Below are 14,051 nucleotides of genomic sequence, written 5' to 3' on the forward strand. Positions count from 1 at the left end.
CAAAAACTTCATGTCTTTTAATAAAATATAGTAATTTCATTCACAATTTTAGAAGTTGAAGTTGAATATGAGGCTTTACAGTATCAAACAAAACTTGATTCAAACTTTCTTTAAAAATTCATATTAAATTGTTAGTATTCTGAAAAATTTAGGCCAATTCTGTGTTGAATATTCTCCGTGTAAAATACACATAATAGTTGGTAATTTTCAACTATTACACTTTTACAGCTTCTTTGGTGACTTAATCGATGGCTCCTTAGTTAATGCATCTTAAATTGTGCTCCTTAACACTCAGAATCAAGCTATTAAGCTAAGAAAATTAATTATTCTGAATAATGAAAAAAAGTATAAGTAACGAAATTCCTAATCCGTGTGAAAACAAATTTTTAAAATCAAATTTTTAGCTTAATTAACAGCAATTGCTATGATTAGAATGCTATTTATGAAGTTAAATGAGTAAATAAAGATGTTTATTTGGTCTTCTTAGAGTGTTAACTAGGGGTTTCAATCCAGGGATCCCGGACGTTTTTCCGGTCCCGGAAGAAGCTTCAATCCCGGGATTACGGGATTGAGAATTCATTTGATGTTAATACAAAAACTTCAAGTTTGAAAATCATGTCTTTTAATAAAATATAGTAATTTCATTCACAATTTTAGAAGTTGAAGTTGAATATGAGGCTTTACAGTATCAAATAAAAAAAATTGATTCAAACTTTCTTTAAAAATTCATATTAAATTGTTAGTATTCTGAAAAATTTAGGCCAATTCTGTGTTGAATATGCTTTCTTGATATGAAATTTCCCGAAGAATCCCGAAATATCCCGAGATCCCTAAAATTCTATTCTCGATCTCAAAAATCTATCGGATTGGGATTTTGAGAAGGCATAATGTTGATATCTTGATTTTTGTCTACTGGAAAAGATTTTTGTTAGCCACAAAATTTCTATTAAAACTATTAGTATTACATTTGCACTGGAATTCGGCTAAAACTTGATATTTTATTCTTCATCCAAACCCGGGATTGAGATTTTCAAATCCCGGGATTGAGATTTTGTCCCGGGATTGAAACCCCTAGTGTTAACTAAATTAAATGTCATTTTGGAAATTATTAAATTTTAAAGAACACGGATTATTCCAATAAAATTTTCCAAAATTCAGCCAATCGGTGGAATTACCGATTTTCTAACTGCAGACCTGCGCGTCTCAAAAAATACCGGGACAAATTACTACCCTGAATTTATGTTACCAGCCACTATCGTTACTAAGCCACTGGCTTAGTAAAGAAATTTGACTCTGGAAAAATTTTTGTGTCCGTTAATAAGTCACTGCCAAAATGCCATTAATTAAACTAGACAAATTAATTTAATTGTTTTTAAATGACATATTTAGACATTGACAATCAGTTAAGAGTAGAAAAAATTAAGATTTCCAATAAAATTTTCGATTTTTCTTTATTTGTTTACATTTCTTTACTAAACCACTACTCGTTATTAGGCCTTTTTTTTGGGATCTTTTTCTTCCGTTAGCCACTGGCTTATAACGTAAATTCAGGGTAGGTATTAAAATTTTTAGCGCATTTTTGAATTTTTTTTTCAAAAAGGTAGCTCTATAAGAGATTAACCTACTGGATCTTGTTTGGAAGTTATCTGCATCTTACTGGATCTTGTTTTTTAGGTCTTGAAGTGACCTGGATCTTACTGGATCTTGTTTTTTATGTTTTGTAATTATTTTTTAAACTAAGCTATCTGGACGTAGATGCTTTTATGAGATGTTAGCTAAATTAAATGGCTTAGTGACTAAAATGAATATTTCTTTTCAACAGGTGTGTTGACGAAAAAATAAGATCATTTGCTCTTGGATTACAATGGCTAATAGTTCGAATGTTGGGTACAATACCTTCATCTATAATTTTTGGTAAACTCATAGATGAAAGTTGTATTCTATGGCAGAAGGAAACATATGGTTCAGAAATTGGTGCATGCCTTTTATACGATAATAATCGCATGTCTAATTATATGCTATTTCTTGCAATATTAGGAAAAAGTCTTTCTGTTTTATTTTTTTTCTTATCATGGTTTTTCTATATTCCTCCAGTTAACAATAAATAAAACTGTTATCCGATTTTATGATATTGAATAGTTATTTAATATAATTTTATTAAAATGTATTTATTAAGATAATAAATTGATCACAAATTTCCTATAATTTTTGTGTTTTAAATTTAATTTCCTAAAAAGGAAAATTATATTAAGTCAAAAAATTTGCAGACATAAATATAGGTACTTTATGTAATAATTAGGTTTTAATAAACAATATAAATTTTTTTAATTGCAAAGAATGTCAACGTTTATTAGTGAAGTGCTAAATAATTCAAAATAGATAATTAAATGATATGTTCATTATTTTCATGTCGTGCAAACTTGAGTTACAGGAATATGGGAACTATTGTGTGATTTTTTTAATTTCAATTTTTTTACTTTCTCGTTATATAAAAGGCGTCATATTTCATGACAATTTTTATGCTGTTTTAATCTGTCCAATGTAGAGCAAGTTAAACCACAATCAAAACAAGGGAAAATTTTGACGTTTGCATTACCATGTGACAACCTTAAATGATTACTTAGCTTAACAACATTAACAAACACCTTACTACAGAACATGCATGTAAATTTTAAATGATTATAATGAAGTTTTGACACATGATTCATGTATGATATAAGATAAAGTTGGTCCTTGAATAATTTTCCGCAGTGGCATTTAATTATGCGTTTGTTGATGGATAATTTAAGTTCGTCAAAATGTTTAATGAAAGCATTAAGTGATTTAATTTGTTTGTTACAATGAGAACACTGATAACTGAAGTCTTGCCACGTTATAAAATCACGATACCGTTCCAACCAATTTCTAGGAATTTCTCCGCCGTCCATCAATAATGATTCCTTTATAGTAACCTTTTCGTACTGTTTTTCGCGAACCTCTAAATCGTCTTTAAAAAGCAGATCGACTTCTTCCAAGCATTCACCTATATTCTTTTTAAAGATAAATAGTAATGTTAGTGCAATAAATCGATGGTAGTGAAGAAAAAAATATAAAGTGTGTAAAAAACTAGTATAAATGCAGTCGTTACATATATGAACGGACGAAATAAGAGCATTTTCCGAGAAAATATAAATTTAATTTCCACATAAGCACGATAAAAAAAAGTCCACTTAAGGTTAAAATCCATTATGCAACAAAAACAAATGAGTATTTAACATTAAACTGTGTGTTTAATGAGAGTTTACTACTTAACTAGTTTTGATATTCTTCTTTTAAAATTGCTGTATTCTATAGGAGTGCAAGCGTGTAAGTTAGTTGTTTTCTATGTAAGCCGTGTTTGAATCTGAGGATTCCATTGTTCATATAAGAAAAATATTCGTTATTTATGTAATAAACTGTCTGAAATGATCATAAATTTGAAGAATTTTTGAACTGAGAAGTGACTTGGACCATACTGGATCTTATTTTCTTGATCAGGGAAGTGATTATGATCTTACTGATCCATGTTTTCTCGGTCAGGGAAGTGGCTTGGTCAATGATGATAACACTTGAAATAGAATAGTTTTAATACAACTGAGCCATGGTAATGAATTAAAAAAAGAAACCAAGTGTTTGGCACGTTTACGAATTCTCAAGGAAAATGCGCTTAAAGTAACTATATTGATCATTATGTCTTTTAGAAGGTTCAATTTTTGGTAAGGAGGGTAATTCCACAGATGAAATTTTTCTCTTAATTCACTCATTTTTACTGTACCACAATTAAATATATTCCATTTACGACCTTTAAAAGCTAATTGTTTTTTTGTGACATCTATCAGCAAAGGCTCTCATTTGAATGCTGTCTATGATATTAAGTAATTAAATGAAGATGTTTGTTTGGTCCTCATGAACTGTTAACTAAATTAAATGTCATTTTGGAAACGATTTGATTTTAAAGAACAAGGATTATTCAAGTAAAATTCATCAAAATTCTACCAAATCTGTGAAATCGCCCAGAACTAAGCCCGTAGATGGTATCTGGGAAAAAAATATGTTTTTCTTCGTTTAATATTCAATTTACTACTTCTTACATTATCATGCTTTTCTGAAGCCTTCATTTCTTCATTAGTCATCTTCTTATTTTTAATGCTTAATCCTGAATAAAGCTCATCAGAACAATCTTTATCAGTAGTTTTTGAATCATTCGTTACATCCAACAACTCTTTATATGATGAATCTTCATATTTTCTTTTCATTGTAATCTTATTGTACGGTACTGGAAGTTCTTCTTGAGGAAGTCTGTTTTTAAATTTATTTTGCAATTTTTCTACAGTGATTGTAAATTTGCAGAAATTTAGAAGAATATAGTAACATTCCTGACATACAGCGGATGGAAGCTTATTTGTAATATCTGGATCATCTAAATCAATTCTACAGAAATATTCGACAAACTCTTTAAAGGATAGAAAGCCTAAAAAAAATTATTGACACATTCTTAAATTTGCATTATATATGTATATATTTTATTTTATACTTACCTTTGATTTTATCAGAAAGTTGAATCTTCGCAAGACAAATATTTCCACATAATCTGCATTCAACTGACATTTTTTTCCACTCAAATCTTTTTTCTTTATATTTTGCACAAATAATTGCTAGTTTTTAACTTATTAACTTATTAATATATTACTTATGAAATTTTCAAATGATTCTGAATAGAACATCGACTAGTTGTTTACAAAACATCAAACTGCTTAAAATCAGTCCAATATTGAAAAAATAATTTTTTTTTTCAAGTTTATTTATGCTCTGTGTATCAATAGTCCAGCAAAAAACTAAGCATATAGAAAGTATTTCTTTTGTCTGTCTGACCCATTGAGGACGATGCGAGCGATCAACAGATGATATTTTTCACAAATTTTCCTTTTACACTGAATTTACGTTATAAGCCAGTGGCTTTTCGGAAGAAAATTTTTTTCAAAATCGTAAAAAAGGCTTAATAATGAGTAATGGCTTAGTAAAAAAAATGTAAACAAATGAAGAAAAAACGAAAATTTTCTTGGAAATCTTAAAAATTATTAATTTCTTCTAGTCCTTACAGATTGTTTATAATCGAATATGTCATTTAAAATCGGAAAATTTATTTTATCTAGTTTAATTAAAGACTTTTTCGTAGTGGCATATTAAGGGATACAAAATTTTTCCAAAGTCAATTTTCTTTACTAAGCCATTGGCTTAGTAACGGGTAGTGGCTTATAACGTAAATTCAGGGTAATTAATAGAAATATTTACGATTAAAAATTTCACTGAAATTGTAAACAAAAAATTTGTGACATTCAAAATAAATTTAGATAAGTTAGACAACGATTTGAAGCCTTATATTTCGCCCAGAGATAGTTATTATTACCTGTTATTACCATCTTCAATAAAGAAGATCAAGTTTATTTTCAATGAAAAAAATCAATTTTTGAACATTTTTTCTCGATTCTAGATCATTGTGCTACCGTTATATGTTATTTTTCAACTTCAATAATCTTTCATTAAGGAAATATTTCCATTTTTATGCCTGTTACTTATACTTTTTTTTTGGAATTTGTTGTTTTTGACATCATTCAAAAGCAAAATTTAGACTATTTAAACACTTTTACATCTTCTTTGGTAATGTAATCAATGGTTTCTTATTTAATACATCGTATATTGGCTTATATTGTGCTTATTAGGGCTCAAAACCAAGTTGTTAAGCTAAAATTATTAAAAATTCTCAATGTTGAAAAAAAGTATAATTAACGAAATTCCTAATCCTCACACGGATTAGAAACAATTTTTTTTAAAATAGAATTATAACTTAATTAACAGCAATTGCTATGATTACAATACTGTTTATGATATGAAGTGAGTAAATAAAGATGCTTATCTGGTATTCTTACAGTGTCAACTAAATTAAATGTTATTTTGGAAATGATTAAATTTTAAAGAACACAGATTATTCAAGTAAAAATTTTCAAAATTCAACCAATCTGTGGAAATATTCTAAAGTTAAATTTTAGAATAAATGGCATGGCATTTTGTTTTGTAGGTAAAGCAAAGAAACTTGACTCAGGAAAATGTTTGTATTCGTTAATAAGCCACTACCAAAATGTCATTAATTAAACTAGATAAAATAATATTTTTAAATGACATATTCGGATACCAATAATCAGTAAAGACTAGAAAAAAAATAATTTCTTCAGTTGTTTACATTTTTTTACTAAGCCACTAGTCGCATGAGAAATTCGTTTTTTTGCCTAACGTAATAAGTGAACGGCCCTAAATGGAATCCATCTGAAAGAAAATAAAATGCTTGTTTTTTTTTTTTTAAAATTAAAATACAATTCGTGAAATGCTGGAAATACAATTCTTGATTTATTCAGAAAATTATTATTAATTAAAAGACCTAAAACGAAAAAAAACACTAAGTAATAATGATATATTTTTTTATTAAATTTTTAACCTAATTATGTACAAAGTTTGGATACATTTTATTTGTATTTAAATTTTTAAGGTATCAGGCTTATCGCCTTTAGTCACTTAGTTTTTAATTTTATTTTGAAATTGTTCTGCTTTAATTTATGTTATGCTTTATTAGTTCGCTTGCAACTTTCCGACGTAGTCCTCTATAGAGGGTATTTTTACTTCCTGTATGTAGTCCGATATCCTTTCATATCTTGTTTTGTTGAGAACGATTCTCAACTTGTAGTTTTTGTAGTTGGGTTTTTTGCGTTACTGCTAGCTTGTAGATGAGAAGTTTGTTTCGAATGTCGAGATATGAGTTCTTGCTGATGAAGGGATAAAGTAGTCTTAGTGCAGTGTGAGCTCTGTTGGTCACATATTCTACATGTTGCTTTAATGTCACTCTCTTGTCGATTATCATTCCCAGATATTTAGCTTCGGTTTGTCATTTGATGTTTTCGTTGAGGAATTTAATGATGTCTCTTGGAAGTTGCCAGGAGTACCTATTTGTGATGAATAAGGTTTGAGTCTAATGGTCTCTCAAAGGTGGTGAATGCGGAACACATGGAGCCTGGTGCTCCACTTAGCCTAACACCACTAAGTACCAACCCCACCTTCCCGTGGTGAGAGACCGTTAATCCAAGCCACATAGTGGGGCGGAGACGAACGGGGCTCTGGTCAACCAAGATGCGTTGGCCTAGCAAGCCGCCATCCTTAAACCAAAGCTACGAGACCTAAAAGAAGGAAAACCGGACTGGATTTATCAACGACGACCAAGGCTAAACGAAAAAGGATTAACGACTGTAAACTCAGCAGCTGGAACGTGAGAACGCTAACAGGACCGGGAGCGTTGTCATCACTAGTGCTGGAATTAAGACACTACAAGTGTAACATAACAGCCATCCAGGAGACCAAATGGAATGGCCAAGAAGTGTTTGAGTGCCAAAGATTCACAGTCTTCTCCAGCGGCGGAAACAGAGGCAGATTCGGAATGGGATTCATTGTGAACCCGAAGTGGTCAAAGAGCGTCATCGACTGGAAGCCTGTAAGTGACAGAATTTGTGTGTTACGGGCAAGTTCTTTAACTACAGTGTGATTAACGTACATGCACCTCACAATGAACGACCAGAAGACGAGAAAGACGCTTTCTACAGGCAGATGGAAAAAGTTTACGACAATTGTCCGCGAAATGACATCAAGATTATAATTGGCGATCTTAATGCGCAGGTTGGAAGGGAAGAAATCTTCAAACCTACAATTGGGAACTTCAGTCTGCACGCTGAGTCGAATGAGAATGGAATGAAGCTAATCAACTTCGCTGCCTCGCTTAACATGGTGATTAGCTCAACATACTTCAGGCACAAGAACATCCACAAAGCGACATGGAATGCACCAGGAGGCAGAACGAGCAGTCAGATTGACCACGTAGTTATCGATAGGAGGCACGCATCGAATATAATGGACGTCCGAAGCTATAGATGTTTAGAGTCAGACATCGAGCATCATTATTCTGACCACTTGCTACTGGGAGCTAGGATCAGGACACTGATCAGTAACATCAATAAGGAGAAAGGCGTAAAGTGCAAGCGTTATGATGTAGCTAAGCTCAGTAGCAGGGAATGCAAAGAGTCGTTTAACAAGGACGTGAAAGAACGGCTTGACGAGCATGAGCATGAGGAGATTACATGGCAACAATGCTGTACGGTCATGCAGGCTAGTGCAGAGAAATGTCTGGGACACAAACAGTACGTCAAGAATGCATGGTTTGATAAAGAATGTGAGGAGGCAGTCCAACGAGTCATCGATGCGAGGAAAGGAAGAATCACTAGAGCAAAGACAGATGAGATTAGGAGGCTCCAGAGAGAGAAGAAGAGTTTACTGCAAAGGAAGAAGAGATCGTATGACTTAAAACTGATCTCGGATGTACAAGAAGCACACAGCATGAACGAATCTAGGAAGTTCTACAAGGTCATTAACAACACTAAGAAGTCTTTCCATGCAAGAGTATCAGTATGCAAAAGACTAAATGGCAGTCTGGTGTGTGACAGAAATGGAGTATTAGAACGCTGGAAAGAACATTTCAGTAAACTTCTGAATGCTGGAGTTGATGGCAGTATGAGACAAGTTAGACGACCTTATGAAACAGAGGATGGTAAGCCTTTCGATCCCCCTTCATTAGATGAGGTAGCAGCAGCCATCAGCGGTCTTAAGAACAACAAGGCTCCCGGCATGGACGGTTTACCAGCTGAACTTTTTAAAACGGGATGTGAGGAGTTAATTTCTGTGCTCCACCAGCTGATTAGGCGTGTGTGGGCAGAAGAGCGGCTACCAAATGAATGGATGATTGGAATAATCTGCCCAATCCATAAAAAGGGATGCAAAATAACTTGCAGCAACTACCGCGGAATTGCCCTTCTTCCATCGGCATACAAGGTGCTCTCGAAGATTCTATCCCAACGATTGGAGCCTTTTGCGGAATCTTTCCTTAGTCAATATCAGGCAGGATTTAGAAGACAACGCTCCACAACTGATCAGATATTCAGTATTAGGCAAATAGTGCAGAAAAGCTACGAGATGAATGTGGAAACTCTTCACCTACTCATTGACTTTCGTTCAGCGTATGACACCATCGACAGAGAGGGACTTTGGAACATAATGGCGGAATTCAACTTCCCTCATAAGCTGATAAGGCTTATTAAGGCTACGCTGTCGAAAGTCATGTGTGGAGTCAAAGTACAAAGACATACATCTGGACTTTTTGAGTGTAAAACTGGCCTGAGGCAAGGTGATGAGCTCTCTACGAAGCTATTCAATATTGCACTAGAAGGAGTGTTTAGAAGAGCAAAGCTGGAGTTAAGTGACACAATCTTCACCAAGTCAATTCAGCTACTCGGTTTTGCAGACGATATTGATATAATAGGAAGGAACATCAGGTCGATTACGGACGCATACTCCAAGATGGAAAGAGAAGCAAACAAGATCAGATTGCAGGTGAATGAGGACAAGACAAAGTTACTCATGGTTTCTGCATCAGAGAGGACAAAGAGTCATGTCGGCACGCACCTTGTGATTGGTAATAAAAGTTTTGAGGTGGTCAGTGAATTTGTCTACCTAGGCTCTATCATAAGCAACAATCACGACATTTCCATCGAGGTGAGACGGAGGATACTGGCTGCGCAACGTGCATACTTCTCGTTAAGAAGCCTACTAACATCGAAGAGAATCTCCAGAATCGCTAAATTGACCATTTATAAGACGCTTATCCGCCCTGTAGCGCTGTATGGTGCTGAGTCATGGAACATGACCACAGCTGACGAAAATGCAATAGGCGTTTTTGAGAGAAAGGTGCTTAGATCAATATTTGGACCAAAAAGAGTGGGTGACCTTTCCCGGAGCAGGAGCAATGAAGAATTGAATCGGCTTTTCCATGAAGCTGATATTGTGAGACGCATTAAAGTGAATAGACTTAGGTGGGCTGGACACGTTATCAGAAATCCAACTTTTTAGATGGCAAGAGATCACGTGGCAGGCCAAAGAACTCATGGAAGGAAGCTGTCGATAGAGATAGTGTCACACTTGGAATTGGAAATTGGTAGCCAGCGATAGAGCCAGCTTCAGGAACCGACTGAGGGAGGCCATGGATCACACTTGATCTGTACGGCCAGCGAAGTAAGTAAGTTAGTAAGGTTTGAGTCTTCTGTTTGTTGAGATTTATTTTCCATTTATTCATGTATTGTTGTACTTTTCTTCCAGTGCGTTGTAGATGTGTTACAATATCGGCTGCGTTTTGTGCAGAATGTTATCATCTGCAAAGAGTGCTATATTGTTGGTTGTTTCTCTTACAATATCATATGTGTAGATGTTGTAGAGAGTTGGTGAAAGTTACCTAAGGTATCAGTTTTTTATATTTTCAACTTATAATTTACTGCTTACAATATCTTTTATTACATTTAAACACTTGATTCACATCAAATAATTAATTTTTGACTCTTATCACAAAATTATTCTGCAAATTTTTTTTTTGTGTAAACAAACAACTAAAAAAATTAAATGTCCATAATTGTCTCTTTGCCCAATGTTATCCGAACTTTACCCCAAAGTATAGTCAGAAGCCAAACCTGAAAAATTTAGGCTGTTACAAAATCGTAGACCCCACCTCCCCCCTAAAATTCGAACGTAATAAGTGAACGACCCCTTACTTAAAAATCGACTTTACTGGTTTCTCGGTGTTATTATGTCTTTCTTTCAGAGACTAAAATTAATCTTAAAAATCATGAGCAAAAAAATCATTTATTTTCATGAGTAAAAAAATCACTGGTTTTTTTGCTTATACGTAAATATTTACGTAGCACAAGATCACTTCGAAGATAGAAAAAATGTGTTGTTGTTTATGAAAATGAAAAATTGTTAATTATACTATTTATGCATTGATTTGAAACTTCTAAATGACCGATAACCCAATAACTCGATGGAACTGATATTTTAAAACCATTCCGAGCTCTTCACGATGTCTAGATTTCAATATCTCGCGTTCTAGCCGCACGAACGAACGAACAAAGTGAACTATTAAGCTACCTTTTTGAAAACAAGTTTCAAAAATAAGTTAAAAAATCATTTAAAGCTTAACTGCATTAACACAGTGAATAAGTTTTCACAGATCATTATTAGACTATAAAGCATAATTTGAGTGCCTATTAAAATAACGAATTTCAATAATTCGAAACTTCATTTTTGCGAAAAATTAAATATTGGAAAAATTCTTCATACAAATCTCTATGATTTTCAAATTTTAAAAAACCGTTGATGAAATCAAGCATTTTATTTTTGTCAAAAATATAGGTATTTTACAGTTAAGTTATCTTCTTATTGTGAAGAACTATGTTACTTTAATCGTTTTTTAGTGTGAAAACGAGGACTTTTGTAATTTTTTTCCATTCTGGACTTATTGTCCTGGTGTGTATTTGAAGCTTTTACACGTTTTAACTGAATTTAACTTACTTACTTCCTTGACTGAGTGTACGAGGGCCCATTGCTGGGCATAGGGAATCTCTAAAGACAATTTTATTTTTCAAAACCTGCCCGTTCGGGATATTAAGGACGTTGGGATTTAAACCTAGCATCACAAGATTGATAAGTAAGTCTCTAAGTGAACCACTAAGAGTTTTTGGCTTTAAACGGGCCTACAAACGCATTACTTTTGAAAGAAAATAGCGTGAATCAACAACAGTAATAATCCCAACTAAAGCACAATTTTGATTTCAGTATCTGCTTTAATAATAGTTGTATAAGTTTAATTGGTGACAACTAAATCTACGTAAAATTTACGTAATTAAAACTTGAAAGAATTTTCAAAAAAATTTAGATTAATCAATCATCCGCTGCACCAAACAATTTTGTTTTTTCCTTGGCTATAACACACATTGTAATCAAAAAATCTCATCAAAAAAGCTTAATAATAATAATAAGACGTTTTGAATATGCAATATTTCTATGATATATTTAGGTAAGTATTTGAAAACATTATCAAAAACAAAATTCACTTTTATTCAAATGTTATTAGAATCTAAGGTCAGGTTTAAACTTTATCATGTACCTATGAATTAAAAAATGTATTTTAATAAAATTGATTTTGATTTTTTTTTAAATTGTTCTTACTTATCCAATTGTTCCCAAAAGTTCATTAGACAGGCTCTATCCAAATGTCTTTTATTTCTTGAAATATTTAAAACAGTAACAGCCCACCGTGAAACATTTCCATCTAACTTCATTTCGTCATATCTTAAATGAAAGGCAGCAACTAAAAAATTTAAAAAAAAAATTATTAACAATTCAATTCAAAAAACTTTTGATTATTTTAGGTACTTTTTGAAAAAATCTCTACAGGATTTCCATCCCAAGGCCACCCTTTAAACTGCCAAGCTGGACCTAATACAAAAACAGCAACAACACGACTCCAATCCTGAGGTGATAATTTTGAAGGTTGATCTACGACTCGATATGGTACAGTCAGGTTTCCATCTTTTCGCCTTTGCAGTAATATTTCATTCTCACGTTGTGATCCCAATGCTCTTTTCTCTTCTGTTGTAATGAATCTAAAATCTTGTAATATTTCTTTTGCATTGTACATCGTAATCAAACTGTTTGGTGACGAGGGAATAATAATTATTGGTGTTTTTGACTGCCGTTTGTTTTGGATGTTTGAGGGAATTACACGTGCTTGTGCTGTTGGAATTAATTCTTTTGGACGAACAACAACTGGAAGAGAAGCAACCTGTGGATTCTTTTTTTGTTGAACTATTCCTGATGATTTTAATGACATTCCATGATGTGTACCCATAGTGTCAATTTTAAATTCTTCTGTTACTTCTTTTTGTTGTATAAAGCGTTCTTGATCATAACGATTATATTGCGTTTGTTGAGGTTGATTCGATCGTCCTACTTTATTTAATGGCTCGGGTAATTTTGGAACAAATTGAGGCTGAGGGCGATTTTTCCCTTCTTCTCGGGCTTTAATTGACTGCAATAGGGCTGTTATATTTTTTTGAAATGTTTTTCCGTTGCTTTGAAGAATTGTAGAACGAGTTCGCCATTGACGTTCCCGTTTTAAAATATCTTTTGTCGAATCAACATCAAAATCAAGCATGACACGCAAGTCACCCACTCCAGTATCATCTTTATCCGTTTGTTTAATAGTTACGCGTTTATTAGCTAATCGTTTTGCCTTAATAGCAGCAATTTTTTCGACAGACAAAGTTTCCGAAATTGATTTAATATTGTCTATATTGACAGATGCTTCCTTTTTATTGACATCTAAACGAGCAGCAAGTTGTTCCTTAACTTTTTGAACTTGCAGCTCCTCAAATCGTGCTTTTTTTGCAAGATTTTCATAACCATCGGACTCTGTTGGACGTTTTACTTGTGTCGGTATTTCTAATGGTGCACTTTTATCAATGCTCACACACGATGCTGTTTCTCCATTTAAATATGCTAATAAATCTTTACGATCAGGGCGATTTACTGCTGGAATATCTTCAGCCTAAAATATGGAACAAAAAATTTGTTTTTAAAAAATAACACAACACAGTTACAAATCATCCTTACGGCCGCCTGTCTAACATACACCGAATGTTGAAGTCCGACATTTTTAAGAATATACAATAAGCATTCTAATGTATAATATTCCTTTGGGGCTCCTTTCTTTCCAGAACTAATTTGATAATATTTTTAGACTTTAATATGTGTATACTTCATTAAATAAGTTTAACTATTACTTACCCATATTTTAGATAGTTTGTTTTAACATTTTTTGGCCATGAAAATTCGCCAAATATAATTTGACCATCCCGTTCAATGATTTCCTTTTTGTTAATATTATATTGACGTAACAAGCTTAATGGATCAGCCATATTTAATTTTGCTTTGGAAGCTTATAAACCAAATTTTTAATATTTTTCAGTGATTCTCTTATATATTTTTTTAAAAATACATCAATAGTTGTATGCCCTGTACTAAAACATCTTACAGTTCTAAAATTTAAATAAAAG

General features: G+C 32.8%; 3 protein-coding genes across 9 annotated transcripts in view; 1 reads left to right on the top strand and 2 right to left on the bottom strand.

Annotated features, from left to right (window-relative positions):
* Oatp26F (Organic anion transporting polypeptide 26F) overlaps positions 1-2,116 on the top strand; it is a 26,176-nt gene extending 24,060 nt beyond the window's left edge. For all 3 annotated transcript variants that reach the window (XM_070640324.1, XM_070640325.1, XM_070640326.1), the window contains one exon: positions 1,823-2,116. In XM_070640324.1, the coding sequence (XP_070496425.1) occupies positions 1,823-2,108 (286 nt within the window). In that variant the 3' untranslated portion in view covers positions 2,109-2,116. The remainder of the gene's footprint in view (positions 1-1,822) is intronic.
* LOC139090572 (zinc finger protein 12-like) overlaps positions 1-4,851 on the bottom strand; it is a 10,993-nt gene extending 6,142 nt beyond the window's left edge. Inside the window, exons 1-3 of one of the 5 annotated variants that reach the window (XR_011544436.1) lie at positions 4,557-4,851; positions 3,794-4,489; positions 55-3,029 (exon numbers count right to left, since the gene is read on the bottom strand). Coding sequence is in view for 4 of the 5 variants with exons in the window: in XM_070640327.1 (XP_070496428.1) it covers positions 2,499-3,029; positions 4,110-4,489; positions 4,557-4,626 (981 nt within the window). In the remaining variant the exon portion in view is untranslated. Of the gene's footprint in view, positions 1-54; positions 4,490-4,556 lie in introns of those variants that run through there. The other 4 variants (XM_070640329.1, XM_070640328.1, XM_070640327.1 and 1 more) reach the window with 4 other exon arrangements.
* A 1,626-nt stretch (positions 4,852-6,477) lies between these two features.
* On the bottom strand, positions 6,478-14,015 carry hyx (cell division cycle 73 hyrax). Its single transcript, XM_070640462.1, has 5 exons — positions 13,783-14,015; positions 13,609-13,714; positions 12,370-13,543; positions 12,163-12,304; positions 6,478-12,100 (listed from the first exon to the last, which is right to left on the bottom strand). The coding sequence occupies exons 1-5, from the start codon at positions 13,911-13,913 to the stop codon at positions 12,064-12,066; spliced, it is 1,590 nt and encodes a 529-aa protein (XP_070496563.1). The 5' UTR covers positions 13,914-14,015; the 3' UTR covers positions 6,478-12,063.
* Between the last annotated feature and the right edge of the window lie 36 nt (positions 14,016-14,051).

The sequence above is a fragment of the Chironomus tepperi genome, unplaced genomic scaffold (assembly GCF_022539635.2).
Source record: "Chironomus tepperi strain 1889 unplaced genomic scaffold, CSIRO-AGI_Ctep_v1 contig_219, whole genome shotgun sequence".
Lineage (NCBI taxonomy): Eukaryota > Metazoa > Arthropoda > Insecta > Diptera > Chironomidae > Chironomus > Chironomus tepperi.

What these genes read in the sequence shown, in the direction of transcription:
- hyx (XM_070640462.1), bottom strand. Translation starts at nt 13,913, where the DNA reads ATGGCTGATCCATTAAGCTTGTTACGTCAATATAATATTAACAAAAAG. An exon ending in TGTATGTTAGACAGGCGGCC is followed by an intron (nt 13,544 to 13,608) that starts GTAAGGATGATT and finishes TCCATATTTTAG; the next exon opens with GCTGAAGATATTCCAGCAGT. An exon ending in TGTAGAGATTTTTTCAAAAA is followed by an intron (nt 12,305 to 12,369) that starts GTACCTAAAATA and finishes TAAATTTTTTAG; the next exon opens with TTGCTGCCTTTCATTTAAGA.